The sequence below is a fragment of the Rhipicephalus sanguineus genome, chromosome 1, assembly GCF_013339695.2.
Source record: "Rhipicephalus sanguineus isolate Rsan-2018 chromosome 1, BIME_Rsan_1.4, whole genome shotgun sequence".
Taxonomy (NCBI): domain Eukaryota; kingdom Metazoa; phylum Arthropoda; class Arachnida; order Ixodida; family Ixodidae; genus Rhipicephalus; species Rhipicephalus sanguineus.
The window spans coordinates 231,624,513-231,639,236 of NC_051176.1; the positions used below are offsets into that span (position 1 = coordinate 231,624,513).

General features: G+C 46.5%; 1 protein-coding gene across 2 annotated transcripts in view; it reads left to right on the forward strand.

The window, feature by feature from the left end:
* The window catches only part of LOC119374328 (craniofacial development protein 1), a 34,242-nt gene that overhangs the window by 1,114 nt on the left and 18,404 nt on the right, over positions 1-14,724 (forward strand). The window contains exons 3-4 of one of the 2 annotated variants that reach the window (XM_037644406.2): positions 4,674-4,878; positions 7,169-7,272. In XM_037644406.2, coding sequence (XP_037500334.1) covers positions 4,674-4,878; positions 7,169-7,272 — 309 coding nt within the window. The remainder of the gene's footprint in view (positions 1-4,673; positions 4,879-7,168; positions 7,273-14,724) is intronic. The other variant, XM_037644411.2, reaches the window with a different exon arrangement.

The following is a 14,724-nucleotide window of genomic DNA, read 5'->3' on the forward strand; positions in this document are numbered from 1 at the left end:
TTTGGGACGATGTTATAGCAGTAGAGTTGCAGTTTAATGAACAACAGCACTGCTGCCACTCATTTATCAACTTTCCTTGCTACTCTCGCACTGCGGCCACTCTTTCCTTGTCGGACGGAGCAATGCGGCGCCTGCGACTCGTATAAACAAAACCGAGCTGCGGGCGAATGCCGGGGGTTGGCACGTATATCAGCTGGCTTCGGCAGTGTTTATCTGGAAGCGCGCCTTCGGAAACGCGTGGTGGTGTTGGCCAGAACATCTCCATCAGCGCCTCGTACGACCGTGCAGTGGGTGCAAGCCAGTGCGGGGGACTCGGACAGTGACAGCAGCGAGCGTCTGCTCAACGAGCTCGGAGCTCAGATTTACGACTTGAAGTGGTCGCCACGAACTGTGACTCTGCCAAGCTAAATGACCCGACAACTGTGGTGTTGCAAATCTCGATGGCTGGAGGCATCTGAGCACTGTGCTCGAACCCTGGGAACGTGACCTTCGCTCGAGAGCGCCGTGCATGAACTTGTGAAGACCCCGTGCAGCAGTGTTTTTAACAGACCTGAAGGGAGGGTCTGGGAGAGACGGATTTCGGAACGCGCCGAGTGCGAATCGGAATAAACAAACTGCATTTACCCAGTCCAAGTCTCCTCTCATCAGCGACATACGAGAGCCGGCTTTCTCGGTTCACACCGGAGAAAGGGGCACCATGAACTTCATTCTCCTACTCACCATGTACTTCTCTAAATCTTGTGTAGACATAAGCACGTCATGTATGTGCTTTTCTTGTTTTAAAACACTGTCCGCTTTTGATCAGAATGACTCTGCACTTTTGGGTTGCCCACTGTTGCTGTGTTGTTGCTCTGGCTCTAGCTTCAAACATGCTGTGGCGGTACACCAGCCTTTGGTGTCATGGAACATCTCCCACACAAGAGGTGCCCAGAATACACTCTGCCGGCACAAGCTTATCGCCTGTCAGGACAGGCACGTAGCCAGGATTTTTTTTCGGGGGGGGCCCAAGGCCTAATTATTCGAAAGAAAGTCTTTTCATGGCAAAAAGAAAAAAAAAATGCCCGGGAACATATAAGGCTGGACGAATTTCGGGGGGGGACCCGGGCCCCCCCCTTGCCTACGTGCCTGTGTCAGGAGTCCATTCAGAGCTCCAGTGCGTCACCACCACTGGCCACAGGAACATCTGCTACAGTTTCTATTCCGGACAAAACAATGCCCACTATAATCATTGTCATCCTTTTAATTGAATTGAATTGAATTTATTGACATAAAACAATTAAGAAAAAATACAATATTTTGAGAAATGCATCTGAATTCCTAGCCATAGGCTAGTTGGGATTCATTCAAAAGTAATCATGAAAAGGCATGTCACTTATCAAAAAAGAAGTATACAAGCACAAATAATTTTACAATGTTATAACACTTGGAAAACTAATTATAACATTATGTATTTACAGAGATTAGCAACTGATCATACGTGTGAGCAGAAAAAAAAAAGAAGAAAGGAACAAGAATATGTAGAATAGTGTATAAGAAGAGCATATCAAACAGCAAAGCAATAAATGAACATACGAAAATAATTCATTGACATTAGGACACTTTGAAAACTAATTATGGCATATTATGTGTCTGGAGAGCACAACAATAACACATAAGGGCAAAAAGTAAATATGTTGTATTCATACATACACATATGTATAATTGTAATATATATAATTGTAATACATCAGTAAACGTGCAGCATGATTATACATAGTAGTGAATTCAATATGGCTGTTTCTAGCATTGATGTGTTGGGTGTCAATATGTTACTTAAGAAATATTTTTTCAGTTCAAAAGAGAAATTCTTATTCTGTTTCAGTTCTTGTGGAAGGTTATTCCACACAGCAACTCCATTAGCTGTAAGATTTCTGTTACCCATATACGTTTTTTTGTTTGCTGAATGAGATAGTTTCCTTTTACTTTGTTGCGGCTTTTGTAACTAGAACATATAAAATGTGATGAACGAACTGAATAGTTGGTGTTAATACTAGAATGGACCGTAAGTGCTGTTTTATAATTAATTAGCATGCTCAACGGCATGATATTTAGGCTTCGGAAGAGTGGTAGCGTATGTGCCGTGTAGCCTGAATTGGTTATAGAGCGGATTGCTTTTTTTGGAAGTTTTATTACTGGTTCTAGGTATGTGCAGTATGTGTGACCCTAGGTAACCACACAGCAGTTTAAGTGGCTATGAAATATGCTAAAGTATATTATTCATAAGTTCGGTATGTCAAATATGTTTCGGCATATGTACAGAAGAAAACAAGCATTACTGAGCGTTTTGCAGACTTTGTCGATATGAGGTTTCCAGTTGAAATTTTCATCAAGGGGAGAACGCCTAGGTATTTTATTGGATGTACTCATTCTAGCGCTGAATTGTTCAGTATAAGTGTGCATGAGTGTTCCTTGAGTGTTTTGCGCGGTGAAGTAAATGCAATGTACTTGGATTTCTGTGTATTTAAAGTTAGTTTTGTAGCGCTGTGAAACAGCACTTCTGAGTGTGCGCGAATGTGTGCTTCTGTGCGTTTTTTACCGTGCAAGGAAAAGTTTTTTACCACGCAAGGTAGGTCGTTGATATACAGGGAGAAAAATATTGGTCCAAGAACTGAACCTTGGGGTATACCTATTGTTGTTTCAAGAAACTCGGATTGGTGTATCAGCTAGCTGTGCTGTCTGTCTACGGTTTTCTAGATAATTTTTAAAGAACTCTAGGCACATTGTGCGAAAGCCATAGCATTCTAGTTTATTTAATAATATGCTGTGGTTGAAAGTATTGAAGGCTTTCTTTATATCAAGAAATATGCCTACAACTGTTCTCTTGTTAAGTAGAAATTGACAAGTTCAGAAAGAAGCCCACTATAATCATCATCATCCTTTGTCTATCCTATGTCTACTGCAGGGGAAAGGCCTCTCCCAATGATCTCCCATTTACCGTACCTTGTGCGAGTTGATTCCACTTTATTCCTGCGAACTTCTTGATTTCGTCACCCCACCTAATTCATTGCCACCCTCGGCTGCCTATCCCACCCTTTAGTATCCATTCCGCTGCTTTAATTGACTACCGGTTGTCTGTCCTACACATTACATGAGCCACCCAGGTCCTTTTCTCTTTTTTTTTTCACTTAATGTCAACTAAAATGTTAGCTACCCCGGTTTGCTTTCTGATCTAATCTCTCTTCTGATCTCATAGTATTGCGCTTTTAATTTTCTGTTCCATCGCACACTGCTTGGTATTTAACTTTTACAGCGGAGTTGTACATAACTAGGCTATTCGTAACTCCACAGACAGTTACCTACTCAGCAATTACCTACTCAACAGAAAACTATCATCATGAACGGCCTTTACCTTCAAATTAAAAAAAAAAAAAAAGTGACCATGGCCACCCAGACTGAGCTCAAACAGCTGCTGGCTAACTGGGCGAATTAACGATTGACGTGACTGTGACCCTGAGAGTAATATCAAATATCAACGTATCATGAACATGATACATTCATGAACAGTTACCTACAATAAAACCTGTAGCAGGTGTGCGCCACGGAAATTGGGCAAACCCCACTACTCACCACTGGTCCACTACTGGCCCTGCAAATCAAGGTGGAATTGCTTTAAAGGAGCTTACGCTAAAATAGAAAATGATAAATAAAGAAATGAAAAAGAATTGTCACAGCTTCACTGATCATCCACCTTCACAGAGTGGAATGGCTCATGAATTCCCTAAAGTTTCTTTGTTATCCTACAAGTTTCATCCACATATGTTAGAACTGGCCATATGCAATGATGGTACATTATGTTGCTTTAGAGACAGTGGTAAATTGCCTGCCATGATCTGGGAATGTCTGTCATATACGTTCCATCCCATCCTTACTCTTTGATGAATTTCCTTTTCATGCGTAAGCGCTGCTGTTAGTAATCGACCTAGGTGTACATATTCCTGCCCCCTGTAAGAATGCTGACACTTGGGCGATCAGCGGCAGCGAAACTGATGGAGGCACCAAGGTGTAGCCACAGCAACCACCCCTCTGTAGCAGATTTGCCATGTCACTGCCAGCTGCCTTTAAAAATGGGTCCTGGAATCCATCCTCTGCCAGGCAGGAAAATATTGCTATTCACAAGCAGAACTACCATCTGATGTATTCAGTGGAGATTTTTGATAATTTGCAGGACATTGAGTATACTATTGAAAAGTTCTTGCAACTACACAATGACTACACTACTGTACTAGGATGCTCGAAATAGGCACACTTTCTAATATGTATCAGTATGGTGTTCAAAAATGTTAATGGTTGGTTTATGGGGTCTCAAAGACCCAATCTACGACATATTCCTTGGTGGAGGGCACCAGATAATTTCAACCACCTGGGGTTCCTTAATGTGTACTGACATCACGCAATACCCGGGCCTGTAGCATTTCACCTCCACTGAAATTCGACCATCGTAGCAGAGATAAAACCAGCGTCCTACGGGTCGGTAGCCAAGTACCATGACCCGTTGTACAGACACGGCAGACTGAAAAATGTCAACAAAACCCTTCATAGCTTCTTAGAATTCAGTTTACTTTGCTGTTTACTATATTAACTTGTATATTTTTAACTTTTTTGTGGCATATATATGTCCTTTTTTCTTCTTGCAGGAAACGTAAGGGTGGAATTCATTTGGAGGGTGATGTTAGTCCAGCACACGACAGTCCTGATAAGGTAGACGATGTAGAGGAGCTAGTTTCTGCACTCACCCCGGAAGAAGAGAAGAAGAAAGCAGACGACCTGTGGTCTGATTTCTTGCGTGATGTTGAACCTATTCCTAGGAAACGCACTGTTCCTGCTGCAAGTGCAGTCTCTGTAAGTTGCTTGTCTTAACATTCAATGCCGAGTGTGAAACATTTTACTAAATATTTTATAGATTTTTATAAAGATACAAACTCAGGTTTTTCGTTTTGCAGTGGAAGCTGTTATAAGACCACGACACCCGATTTTGGTGGCATAATTGCCCGCTGCCACCACCAGTGTCCATAACCGCTATCACACACAATGAGAAAAGAATATCCAGGATGGAGTGATTTTGAACACAGGCCTCTCGTGGCAGTTGAGTATTGTGCCACAGAGCTATGCCAGTGCTTGAAACTGCTTCGCAAAAAAAAGCCCTATACACTTATCGTGTTGGGCGCAGAATCACATTAACAGACGTAATATTGCATGGTAGAAGAGTAAAACAACAACCAGCTGTCACACAATACAAATTGCATAACTAGTGGTTGGTTTAAAGCTTCCCACCCATTACAATGTGCTCAGCCATAATTTTTTGTTATCAGCCACAACATAACAAAGTGCACATAATGCCTTACAGATGTGTAGCGAGTACCTCGCTTATCCGCAGACTGATGAATAATGGCGTAGTGGGTACTTGCCTTTTTCGCAAAATTCTGATGATTTATGGCGTAGTTGGTACCTTGCAGCTGTACTTGTAATAGTCGCCCCAAGAGAGTTTACATTGAGCTCTAGAAAGGCCACTGCTCCAGCCTTCGCTGTGACTGTTCTGCATGTCTCGCGCAGGCCCGCCATTATTAGAAAACAGTTCCTGGGGCTACTTTTCTATGCCATTTGAATAATTATGGATTTCAAAATTTGCACAAAATAATTCCTGGCTGTCTGCCAGGTTGAGTGCACGCTAGTCCTTAAAAGCATGTGAGTGGTATTGGCGAGCAGGGTATCTCACTGACACGCAACGCATGTTGAGCATTACAAAATGTCTAATGGAGCCATGCAACAATCCTCCAATATAATAAATTGGGTTCTACATTTGAAGATTAAGCCACTACCGTCCATAGGAGCACTCCTAGTTAAAAAAAAAAGAAAAAAAAATAACAACTACAGAGCTCTGTACCCCAAGTACAGAGCTATGAGAACACTAAAAAAAAGTCACAGTTTCGCCGTAAGGGCGAAGCAATGAATGCGATAGCAAGAAAAGCGGCCCGTGATGGACGCGCTGTGACTACCGTGCGTCCATCACTACCTGGCAGCTACTAGACAGTTTTAATTTCACGTACGTAGGGACTTCTCATACGCAAACGTGAAAAGTACACGTACGTTACGTGCACGACATCTGAAACGCTTTTAGCTACACGCACGCGACGCGCGGTGAGAGCTACCACGTAGCTCGATCTGCTGAGAATCATGAACACTGCGGTAGTTTGTTCGAGTGCCCGCGCGAGCAGACAGCGGAAGGGCAAGGTTCTCGCTGCGCAAATAGAAGAAGCGAGAGAGCTGGCCGACGCCTTTAAGTGCGCCCGCGTGCTCCTAGCGCCATCTCGCTGGTAATGAAGAAACGCTTATGAGCGCCTCTGTCTCACAAAACCCTGTCCCACAAAAAACTTTAATTTCATTAAATGAAAATTACTTGTGCAAATGAATTGGTTTGCTAAACTCGTTCGAATGCGTTTCTGTCGTGAATGAGTGCCCTTGCTGAAGACGTGCCGTGAACAAACTGTATAATGAAAGGTAAATCATTTGTTACAGCATATGTTTTTATTTTCAAGTGCATTGTTTTATTTCTTGCCAAAGAGTTCAAATTATTCGTTCTGAAAAGTTCGAATATCCTCGTTCCTAGTGATGCTATCGAGAGCGCTGCCGGCCATGTCATGGCCTGTGCTCAGTAGTAGCCGTCAGTAAGAAGTGCAGCCTGCGTACACTGATGACGTCAATGCAGTCTGACAGACATTTGTTCAAAACAATTTTTACAAGCACTTGATATGCATACTAAAAATTGTGTTTGTTCATTCCAGTCTTCTCCAAATTGCGATTATCGCCTGCAAATGACATTGTCTCCTGCCGTGTAGCAGCGCACTGCACCTAATGTCATTTCATGTGTCGAGTGCCATTAGATGCAAGTGACATAAAAACTTTCCATGTGACAGGGGTGTAAGTTACTGCTGCAAGGCATTCTGTTGCCGAGCGCAAGGTTGCTCATTCAATTCATGGCTACAGCCAAGCAATCAATGAATGATGGGGTGAAATTTTCATCTGGGTAAAAAAACTTCTACTTCAGGGAATGTTTTTTATATGATATATTCAATAAAAGAGAATATAACGTTTACGTGAAGTGAGCGTTGCGTCTATTCTGGCATTTTATTAGCAGGAGCCTAGCAAACCATCTTCTTCAACCACAAGCCCGCAAGAAGTACCAGAGAAGAAAGTCAAGATTACTCAGATGCTGGAATTTGCTGGAGAGACTATCAAGTGAGCACTATAAGACTTTTATTTTATTCCTTGGCTTTTGAAGCTTGTTCATGTATGTTTGCATATTTAGGGCATGCATGTGTTGGACATCCGAGACTCACAAATCACAGGATGGCTTGGTAAAATAAAAATGGCTTTAATAAGTTGAAAAAAAGAAATGCTCACACAAAGGAACACACGTACTGAAGTTCGTCGCACGGGGGGACACACATAGCGTCCGTCGAACTCACACTCACGGTCTCTCGCGCTCACATACGCACAACCGCGCCGTCACACGAACGTGCACACTCTCAAGAGACAATCCCACCACCAGGCTAGTCTCAAGCCACACTGCTGATTATGGCGCACAGGATCGGTGGCGCTAGCTACCCGCTAATAAAAGTAGCTAACACTCGGCCGTCCTGAAACCTTAATGTCCTCGTTAAGGTGGTTGCAAAATAAAAAAAAACGATAGCAGTTTTATAGCACACAGTCGCGTAGTCTGGCAGGTACTACCCGTTGCCTGCGTGGGCGTCTAACTGCCAAGGGCTCGTCGCACTGATCCTGATCCGCTTGGTGCTCGGATTCTTCTTCGTCGTCTTCGTCATCGTCTTGGTGAGACGTTTTACTTGATGCCGACCACACCTTCAACTGCGAAACGTGCGCCGTCGTTGCGTACCTACTCCCAGTACCTTTGTTCAACTCTGCCACTCGGTATGTGTCGGCAGGCAACACTTCGGTTATCACTAGGGGGCCTCGGTACTTCGGTTGTGTTTTAGATGGGTTCCCAGTGTGTTGGGGTGCTGCCTTCAAAAACACCACTTCACCCACATCGTACATCCTTGCAGGGTAATGCCGGTTGTCCTATGCTTGTTTAATTCTTGCTTGTTCTTCCAGTAAGTGCTGTCGCGCAGTTTCTTGAAGCTCACTTGGGTCCTTCCAAGCGTTCTCATCATTCATGTGCGCGTCTTGCAGGGCTAACCCATAAAAAACGGGCTTGTAACCATGTAGCACTTCGTAAGGGGTCTTTCCCGTGCTCTTGCTCACAGCGTTGTTTAAACTGCACTCAACATACTTGAGGTTTGCATCCTAATCACGGTGCTCTGGGTTTTTCATTGCCGTAGCGATGACAGGCAACACAGTACGATTCACTCGTTCCACTTGTCTGTTAGCCTGAGGGTGGCGCGCCGAGTTCAGAACGTGTCGGACGCCTCATGTCGCACAGAACTCTTTGAAGGCTCTTGAGGTGAAGCAACTGCCTCGATCCGTAATGATGGTTTTAGGAAGGCCTCTCTCGAGGATGAACTCTTCGATTGCGCGCAATACATACTTTGTCGACGTATCTCGAGTAGGAAAGAGACGCACGAATTTCGTCAAATTGTCAACGATTACTAGAAGGTGCTGGTTTTGTTTTTTGCTTGGAACGAACGATGTGCACCGTTGCAAAGGGGCGCTTACCAGGCGGAATGGGGTTGAGGAGCCCTTCCTTTTTCCCACCAGGGACCTTGTTGAAGATGCATTCAAAGCACTGTCAGATGTGCTTTCGCACGTAGTTGCGCATCCGAGGGAACCAGAAAGTCTCCTCATCTTTGCCACAGTTCGGTCCACAGAAAAATGACCAAGCAGATCATGACATCGGATCACAACTGCTTTCCTCATGCACTTCGGTAGCACAAACTTCATTACCGTCTCTTTGTCAGAGTCGATGATCCGCATGAGTCGACCATCTTTGAGCACATAGTCCTTTGTTTTGTTCGTGTCTATTCGTATAAGTTCTCGTAACTCTTCGTCTCCTCTTTGAGTGGCACCTATCTGGTCTTACAGACTACAGGTCAGGCACACCTCAACGCGTCTCTCCAAAAGATCATCCGTGGTATCAGTCGGACACTCCACTGGTTCTTGACTCAAAGAGTAGACATGCTCCATCCGTGTACCCGGCCAATGCCTTGCTGTGAAGTCAAATTCCTGAATGAGGTCATACCATTGTGCAATCTGTGGTTTCTGTGTTCGCTGTGCATTCAAATAGATCAGGGCCTGGCAGTCTGTGACCACCGTGAAATGTATGCCCAAAAGTAGGAACCGCAGTCGATCAACACACCACACAATGGCCATCAGTTCCAATCTCGTGGAATGATATCTGCTTTCTGATTCAGTTGTCTTCTTGCTTACGCAGTACACAAGGTGCCAATTGTTACCCTTTTTCTGGAGCAACATGCCTGCTACCCTTTTGGAACAGGTGTCAGTGTGCAATTCGGTTTCTGCCTTTGGATCAAACAGCTGCAACACTGGCTTTGACGTAAGTTTTTCCTTCAGATCTTGGAAACTGCTCTCTGGTCCGACTTTCATTCAAATACTGCATCTTTCTTGGTTAGTCTTGTGAGTGGTTCAGCAACCAAGGCGTACTTGTGAATGAACTTCCTGAAGAATCCACTCAATCCGAGGAAACGCCTCACCTCATGCACATTCTTTGGCCTTGGGAACTACTGGATATTGCCTTTGTTTTGACCTAGCCTAGCTGTACTAGTCCTCCCAGCAGACGGAAACCCAGGAAGTCTACATGGTCGTTTGCAAATGAGCACTTGCTGAGTCTCAGTGTCAAACCCGCATCTCTAAATGCCTGCAGGACTTGACGCAATCGCACGACCATTTCACTCCAATCTTTTGCCGGTATGAGGATGTCGTCTAGGTAGCACCGCACGATTTCACCCCTTAGTGGTCCGAGCACTCGATTCATAAGCCGTTGGAACACGGCAGGCGCATTTGTAAGACCAAAAATCATTTTTTCGAATTGACCAGTTTCGTCTGGAGTGATGAACGCTGTTTTCTTCTTGGCTTCTTTTGTTAAGGGCACTTGCAAGTAGCCTTGAGCCAAATCTCCCGCGAGGCCTTCAAACTGATCTATGTTGGGAAGGGGATACTTCTCCTTCACGGTTTGCGTATTAAGCCTTCGGTAGTCGATAACAAGGCGCTTTTCCCCATTCTTTTTGTCCACTACGAGCACAGGGCTGGAATAATTGGAGTTCGTCTCGGTCACTATGCCGAGGTCCTTCCATTCCTTGACAATTCTTCGGATTGTTTCTCGCCCTTTGGCGTTTGTTCGATGTGGACGCAGTGCAACAGGGGTGCTACCCGGCACTTTTACAATGTCCATCATCAGCACACTTGTGCAGCCCACTTCTGCTGGGGTCATTGCAAAGCATTCTCGAAATTGGTTCAAAACACCCACGAGTTCTAAATACTGGGGCTCTGTCACAGAGGGTCCAACGTTCACGTCACAGCTTCATATCGGCTGTCGTTCAGTTGGCACACGCACCTCTTTCACCGCTTTCTTTCCCTGCTCCACATCATCCAAAATGGACCTTCGTGGAGAAAGCTGTAGTACCTCTACTGGTGTAGCTCGTCCAAGCGGTTGACTCTTTTGTATGAAGGCCTGTCCGTCACCCACTGGGTGCATAGGAACAGTAACTTCTCCGAGCGTCATGTCGAGCAGGACATCTTCACCGCAGTGTCTGTATACGACGGGAGTGGTGATCCTTTGCTCCGTGCACACTGTAATCCAGTTTACGGTGTCTCTCTGGAGTACGCAGTCCTCCTTGGCTCTCAATTGCAGTCTTTGGTGACTTTCATCAGGCTCCAGATGAGCAAACGGACGGTCACTACAATGCCAAAACCGCAAAGAACCTCCCATTCTTGCATACGTGATGTAAGGCAACTCTGTGAATGTCCTTCCAACCAATAAATCGACAGATTGAGCTTCATCTGGGACTACGAGGATGGGTATGTCCTTTGCCAAAACACCATCGATGCATAAATCGGCCTTGCATCTTCCAATGCTTTTTCCTGCAGGCACGGTGCTATTTCCAAAACCATACAGGGCTGTTGTCTTGGGAACGATTTCTAAGCCACATCGCGCTGCTGCGGAGGCACGCAGGAGACAGCCAGAACTGCCCGTGTCAATGAGCCCAACGACAGTGAACCTTCCATTCATAGTGACTTCCTTCAGCAACACGCTTGGGCTCTTGATTTCACATACTGGCTCAGTTACTGTGTTTGCTTCATTGCGCTGCAGTACCACCTTGCAGTGACGCTGTGTGTCGTCTGTTCCATTGCAGCGAAAACACTTCATCGGCCGTTTTAGTTGTGGACAGTCTCTCGCTATATGGTCGTACTGGCCACAGTTGTAGCACTTTCGTTCTCCCTTTTCATTAGACAGAGGGTGTCGCCTGTCCTTGGTACTTCCCTCGTCGACTGATTTTCTTGCATGCAACACACTGGCATTCTGAGCACGTGTTTCGTCGCTCGCCGCTATACGGTCACGTGTTGAACCGAAAGACTCTTGCCTTTCACGCTCAAACCTTTCGAACTCTTGAATGTTGTGCAAGATGTCATCGTCATCTTCATGACTTTTTCCAAGCAACATCGTGCTGAGTTGTTTCGAACGTAGTCCTGTGATTATCTGCTCACGGGTGTCCCAGAAATCCAAGTTCGCCTCCTTGCACAACCGCACCTTGCCGTGGAAATAGACCACTGAGCTTTCGTTGCGCTGTTGCACGCACTCGTCCATGTTGCGCCAGCGTTCCGCCGCGCGCGTCTGGCTCACAAAGGTCCGCTGAAAGCGCTCTTCAAAATCCCTCCAAGCTTTGATTTCGGACCTCCTCGAATGCAGCCGGTCTCTTGCCGGTCCGGTCAAACAGGACTTGGTGGTCTCAAGCATGAAAGACTCAGGCCAGCTGTGTAGCGTCACAGTTGTACGGAGATCTTCAATCCAATCCCTTGCTGAGGGTGCGTCCTCGCAACCGTCGAAGCTTGGTATGTTGTTGCTGAGGTCAGGCATTACCTGGAACGCAGCGATTCCACCGGCGTTCCCGCGGACACGGGCTGTGGCGTCACTCACGGAGCCAAGCGCTCGAGCAACGCCGTTAAGACGCGGTCCTTTTCTATAAGAGCATTCAACAGTTCGCGCACAGTAACACCATCACTTTGGCCGGCACCCACGGGAGAATCCATCTCACGCATAGTCTCACCAGTAACACCACTCTCGTTGTCGCTGCCGGCTTGGGCGTCTTCACTCCGAACGTCCTTGTTGTTCATGGTGCCGCTCAGTTCGTTAGGCCTTGTAATCCCACTTCTGAGATGTTGGAAATCCCCGCATCCAATCACTTGAAGCGGAAAATCAACAGCTCAGGCGCGAACTTGCAGAGCTTAAGGAAGCCCTAAATAGCATTAGAGAACAGTTCTCGCATCGCGATGAAGGCAAACTTCAAGCTTTAGGCCCCTTAGCTGGCAAACCCAAACGTAAAGCTCCCTACCCAGAAACAGTGTCCGAGACAGACAATGAGGATGAGATGGTGGAGTCGAGCGAGGATACAGCGACCGTTGCTGCTCCACCTGCCAGAAGCAAGGGCATAGGGAGGCTAGCTTCAATAGAAAAGACCCTAGGCCGCATGATGGCAATGCTCTCTGGGATGGAGACGAGGCTAACTCAACTAGAGAGACCCAAGGTCCAAGCCATAAGCAGACTCACGACGTCGACGGTACCAAAGCAGGCAAACCCGAACCCCGACGGTGGGGCTAAAGGGCAACTGGATAATCTTCAGTAGTCAAAATGGCGAACGCGGATAGCAAGAATCTGAAAATTTGGCAGTGGAATTGTGCAAGTTTCCAGAGGCGCAAGGCCCCATTGGGACAGCTTATCAGGTCTATTGCGGAGAAGCCGCAAGTCATATTGTTACAGGAAACGCTTTGTAGTGACGAAATTTCTTTCTCGGGGTACCGCTCAGTTGCGTACCGAGGAGGTAAGGGCCGAGGAATAGCTGTCTTAATCAGAAAGAACATCTCATTTGTTGAGCATGTGGTCCCCGCGTACAAGGCAGGCCTCGAGGCCCAGCTAATAGAGATCATACCCAGCAGAACAAGCAGTTGTAACATTTTCATTCTTAACGTCTACAGCTCACCATCGGATAGGAAAAGAGACTTTAAAACATTACTAGGCGCCGCGGCTCGGGCGGCAAGAAACACGCCTCTCGTTGCGGGTGACTTTAACGCCCCAAATACGGAATGGGGGTACGGTTACAAAAGCGCCAAAGGGACGAACTTGGCCTTCAACGCCGCGGAGCTCGGCTTAATACTTGTCACAGACCCTAGGTTGCCCACCAGGTCTGGTAACTCGGTCAGCCGAGATACGACCCCCGATCTCGCCTTCCTCCGAGGAATCGAGGGCACGTGGGACAACCTTCAGGAGGGGCTAGGCAGTGATCACTGCATACTTGAAATTCTGTTGCGTGTCAAACCCAGACCACCCGTGAGATATGAGTTTGTGGATTGGGACCTTTTTCGAAAAATCAGAGATGAAGCCGCACCGCCCAACGAGACGTACGCAGATCTCCTAAAGAATCTGCACGAGGCCGTTAAAGGAGCCACCAAAGAAATCACCACGGACCTGGAGGTTCCCAAAATGGACTCGAGACTCGCTCACCTCCTGGAGGCAAAACATGCCCTCTCGACCAAGTGGAAGACCCAGAAACATAACCGCAGACTCAGAGCGAAAATCGCGCTTCTTAACAAGGAGATTGAGTCCTACTCGGCCCAACTTGCCTGGCAGCAATGGGATGAGACGTGTACCGAAACGGACGGGCGTATGCGCAGGGGTGGCAAATGGAGCTTATTGAAAAGCCTTCTCGATGATAAACAGTCTAAGAGCGCCCTTAACCTCGCAACAGATAGGCTCATAAAGAAGGAAATCGCAGTCGGTCTCGCCGAAAGGGATTTAGCTAACGACTTAGTAAATACCTATCTCCCCCTCGTCAAAGATGGGGAACGATCGGTAGAGCGTGTAACCTACATGGGAGACCCCGCACCTGATTTAGACGAACCATTCACCGTGTCAGAGATCAGACATGTTCTCCTTCATCTAAATGGCAGGTCAGCTCCGGGACCCGATGGAGTCACAAACAAACTTCTCAGGAATCTAGATGATAGGGCAATTGAGATAGTCACGGCCAAAATCAATGAGGTATGGACAACTGGGCAGGTCCCAATAGAATGGCGTACTGCAAAAGTCGTACTCATACCTAAACCAGGCAAGCCCCCGCATATCGCCAACCTGCGGCCTATTTCCCTTACTTCATGCATCGGAAAGGTTGCGGAGCATGCGATACATAACAGGTTAACTGAACATATAGAAAATAAGGAGCCATTTAGACACAACCTCATTGGCTTTCGACGGGCGTTGTCCACACAGGACACTATGCTTCTGCTTAAGCGGTCAATTTTCGATAACACGACTCGGGACGTGAGGGGAATCCTCGCACTGGACCTATCCAAGGCCTTCGACAGGGTATCGCATAGACACATCCTGACTGAGATTTCCTCTCTTAACCTGGGCCAGCGTTTTCATGACTACACCCAATCTTTTCTCGCGGATCGCAAGGCACACCTCCGAATAGGCACGGTCTCAGAAGGGCCTTACGAACT